At 42.8% G+C, this 3,696-nt stretch overlaps 1 protein-coding gene across 1 annotated transcript; it reads left to right on the top strand.

The window, feature by feature from the left end:
* The first annotated feature begins 639 nt into the window (after positions 1 to 639).
* Positions 640 to 2,422, top strand: LOC124263596 (sodium-dependent glucose transporter 1B-like). The gene is made up of 2 exons (XM_046698248.1): positions 640 to 760; positions 1,377 to 2,422. Exons 1-2 carry the CDS (start codon positions 640 to 642, stop codon positions 2,420 to 2,422), a joined length of 1,167 nt encoding a protein of 388 aa, XP_046554204.1.
* The last annotated feature ends 1,274 nt before the right edge of the window (positions 2,423 to 3,696 follow it).

Genomic DNA, 3,696 nt, shown 5'->3' with positions numbered 1-3,696 from the left:
GTCCTCTTAAAGAGTCCATTCACAATGTCAGGTAAGATTATTCATAAGCAACAGTTATAAAGTTCGAAAGTACAAACATCTGCTACATATAACAGACAAAAACCGAACATCTCTTTTATCAGGCTTTTGCAATCCAGGTTCAGGTATGAGTATGTCACGATCCGTTCTGATATGTTGTCTTCAAATTCAGTATATGCGCGTTAGTATAGGATACAAAGACAAGCTCTAACCAATCGTCAGAAACTTTGGTGACCGGTCTTCAAAAGCTTGTCTACAGAAGGAATCATACAGAAATTCTTCACACTGCAATGCGATATGCAGCTGTGTCCATTGGCCGATAAACTTGTGAGCATTTCTCAATACGTTATGCATTCTTTCAAGCAAGATTGATAAGAAAATGGACAGTCCATCATTTCCTAACATAAATGTTGTGTAATCTAACTATACTTCCTACTATAAATCTGTATCTAATAGGGATGGATAGTTGGACTGAAGGGACCAGCGTTCCTCGACCTTCAGCAGATCACCGGAGTTGGCACAAGCAAGGGTGCCGCCTTCTTCACAGCTGCGGCCGTTGGGGGTGTAACGGGAAATTTGTTTGGTGGTGCCCTCTATGACAGATTCAACCGCTATTTGGTTATGTTTGTGTCATCCTTCCTGTATGCTGTGACGTGTGCAATCATCCCCTGGTGTTCTGTGTACTGGACAATGGTCATGATGTTCCTGTTCCACGAGCTGGTTATAGGTGCTGCCAGGTCAGGTAAGACACTACCCTACACATGTTGCTTTTCCTGACCACTCCTCGTCAGTCTCTCTCCACAAGCACAAGATGGCGCTACTTCCGGTACTAAGCTGGTTCCCGGCTCCCTTTGCGCGCGCCGACTTGCGATATACGAGACGGTGACCAGCTTACTTCCGGTATCAGATTTCCGGTGACAAGCGTATAATCAAGAACCAGTTCTGGTTCCAAATATGACTTTACTAAACCAGACCAAGTGTACAACCATGCTTGGCTGTCACAGCAGTTGACAGTCGTAATAGGTGGCTAATTTGGGGATGGTTAGATCGGAAATTTGTTATTCCTGCAAGGATTATCGGTTCCTTACTGTCAACTGACAACCATGGGACCATTCAAAAAGGTATGAAACGTTGTTTGTCACAGGAAGTACTAAGGTCTCACGCAGTACCGTGACCTACTTACGGGTCCAATTGGTCCATGTTCCTCCACACACACAAGATGGCTACAAATGTTTTCAGATCCAGGGAAAACCACATGTATCGAAACCAACCAAAGCATTCGCATGTGCATTCATTGCTTTATTGTAAAACCTATCTCACACTTCATTACTCACCTTTTCCTCCTACTTCCATTTTAGGCATGAATGTGGAGATCGTGGAGGAGTGGGGCGACAAGGGCAAACCCTTCATGCAGGCACTGCATTTCTCCTTCTCTCTTGGGGCAACACTCTCACCCTTCGTCCTTGAACCATTCCTTTCCGAGGAACTTGAAGAAACAACCTGGATCACCGCCAACTATACGTTCACTCCAACCAGTACCATTTACAATACATCAACCATGGCCATGACCGGTACTCCAGCTCCCAGAACAAAGAGTAACATCCATTATGGCTTCCTCATCGTTGCAATTCCTTCAGGAATATTTTCGTTTGCATTCCTCATCAAATATTCCCACGAAAGAAACAAGGGTACAAGTAACATTAGACGAAAGGACACACAAAAGGGAATCAAGGACCATGAAGAGGAGGAGGAAGAAGGTCCCATGAGGAAGAAGAGAACCCTCCCTCGACATCTCCTCATCATCACCTTGGCACTCTTTGCTCTCTTCTACTTCTTCTTGGACGAGGTAGAGGACACCTCTCCATCTTTCCTGGCTTTGTTTGTCGTGAAGCAGATGAATTGGACCAAGAAATATGGTGGACGCCTGTCTTCCGCCTTCTGGGGATCCTACACTGCAGGGAGAGGGGTTGGCATCATCCTCATCAGTTTCGTCACACACACCCAGTTCTTCACCATCTGTTGTGTGGTCCTCTGCATGTCCCAGCTCGGTCTCCTTCTGTCAGCCACCTATGGATTTGGTACAGGTATCTGGATCAGCATTGTTGGTATTGGGCTGGCGATCTCAGTGGTGTTCCCTGCAAGTCTCACATGGACAGAGAAGGAACTGGTTCAGCTCTCAGGGAAGCTGATGGGAGTTATTTATGTTGCCTTGAGTCTTGGCGGACTTGCTAACCCTCAGATCATTGGCGTCACGATGGCTCTTTATTCACCAATGTGGTACAGTTATATTTTATTTGCGGAGAGCATCTTGTTTTCCATCACTTTCCTTATTCTGGTGGCGTTTGTAAAGAAAGTACTGTCTAAACGTACACATGAAATTGTAGAAAGAGAAATAAGTGAATAAAAAAATAAAGTGTAACAACCCAGAAATAACAACAGTTTTGTGAAATATCTCAAGGTCTCCACTTTGATTCAGAAGAGATACTATTCTTCTGCCACAGGTTAATCTCTTAAATGTCTCCATTGAAAATATTTATTTACTGGGATATTTGTTTTAAAAGTCGTACCAAGAGAATAATATAATGACTTTCGCATTTCCCAGCGTCAAAATGAGATATTCATCAAGAAAACAGTGAACCATGCTTGTCCAAGTTGTTACTTTTTTGGGGGTGTGTGGATTGGTGAGTGAGTGAAGTTTTACGCCGCTTTTAGCAATATTACAGCAATATCACGGCGGGGGGACACCGAAAATGGTCTTCACACATTGTACCCATGTGGGGAATCGAACCCGGCTCTTCAGCGTGACGACTAACTCTTTACCACCAGGCTACCCAACCGCCTCTCGCTTTTAATGATTTTTGCACACATCTTAGATGGGGCGACAGTGGGACAAATGGCGTTGTCGCATTGTCGAACATTGGTTTATTTTGCCACTTTTTGCACTTCACCCGAAGTGATGCATGAAAGACGTTTACCACTGGTGGTGCTGCCTGGTTTCTGGTGGCAATGAGTATAGTGACACAACATACATCCATACATAATTACATTATTTATTTGAGCACTCTTCTAATTGTTGGTGCTATCTGATGGCATTTACAGACAATTCTCTGTAGAAATGTTATTGATCGCTCTGTTTACTTGTATCTCAGCTTAAGTGTATCTCTGTATTTCAGCATAAGTGTATCTCTGCATCTCAGCATAAGTGTATCTCTGCATCTCAGCATAAGCGTATCTCTGTATCTCAGCATATGTGTACTCTGTATCTCAGCATATGTGTATATCTCAGCATATGTGTATCTCTGTATCTCATATGTGTATCTCAGCATAAGTATCTCAGCATAAGTGTATACTTGTATCTCAGCATAAGTGTATACTTGTATCTCAGCATAAGTGTATCATCTCAGCAGCATGTATACTCTCAGCATAAGTGTATCTCTGTATCTCAGCATAAGTGTATACTCTCAGCATAAGTGTATCTCAGCATATATACTTGTATCTCAGCATATGTGTATCTTGTACTTGTATCTCAGCATAAGTGTATACTGTATCTGTATATCTCAGCATAAGTGTATATTGTATCTCAGCATAAGTGTATCTCTGTATCTCAGCATAAGTGTATACTTGTATCATATGTGTATCTTGTATCTCAGCATAAGTGTATGTATCTCAGCATAAGTG

This window comes from Haliotis rubra, unplaced genomic scaffold (genome assembly GCF_003918875.1).
Source record: "Haliotis rubra isolate DU_JTF1 unplaced genomic scaffold, ASM391887v1 Scf89, whole genome shotgun sequence".
Classification (NCBI taxonomy): domain Eukaryota; kingdom Metazoa; phylum Mollusca; class Gastropoda; order Lepetellida; family Haliotidae; genus Haliotis; species Haliotis rubra.
The sequence above is the reverse complement of the archived record's forward strand: the minus strand, read 5'-3'. Positions and strand labels throughout refer to the sequence as shown.

What these genes read in the sequence shown, in the direction of transcription:
- LOC124263596 (XM_046698248.1), top strand. Translation starts at nt 640, where the DNA reads ATGTTTGTGTCATCCTTCCTGTATGCTGTGACGTGTGCAATCATCCCC. An exon ending in TATAGGTGCTGCCAGGTCAG is followed by an intron (nt 761 to 1,376) that starts GTAAGACACTAC and finishes CTTCCATTTTAG; the next exon opens with GCATGAATGTGGAGATCGTG.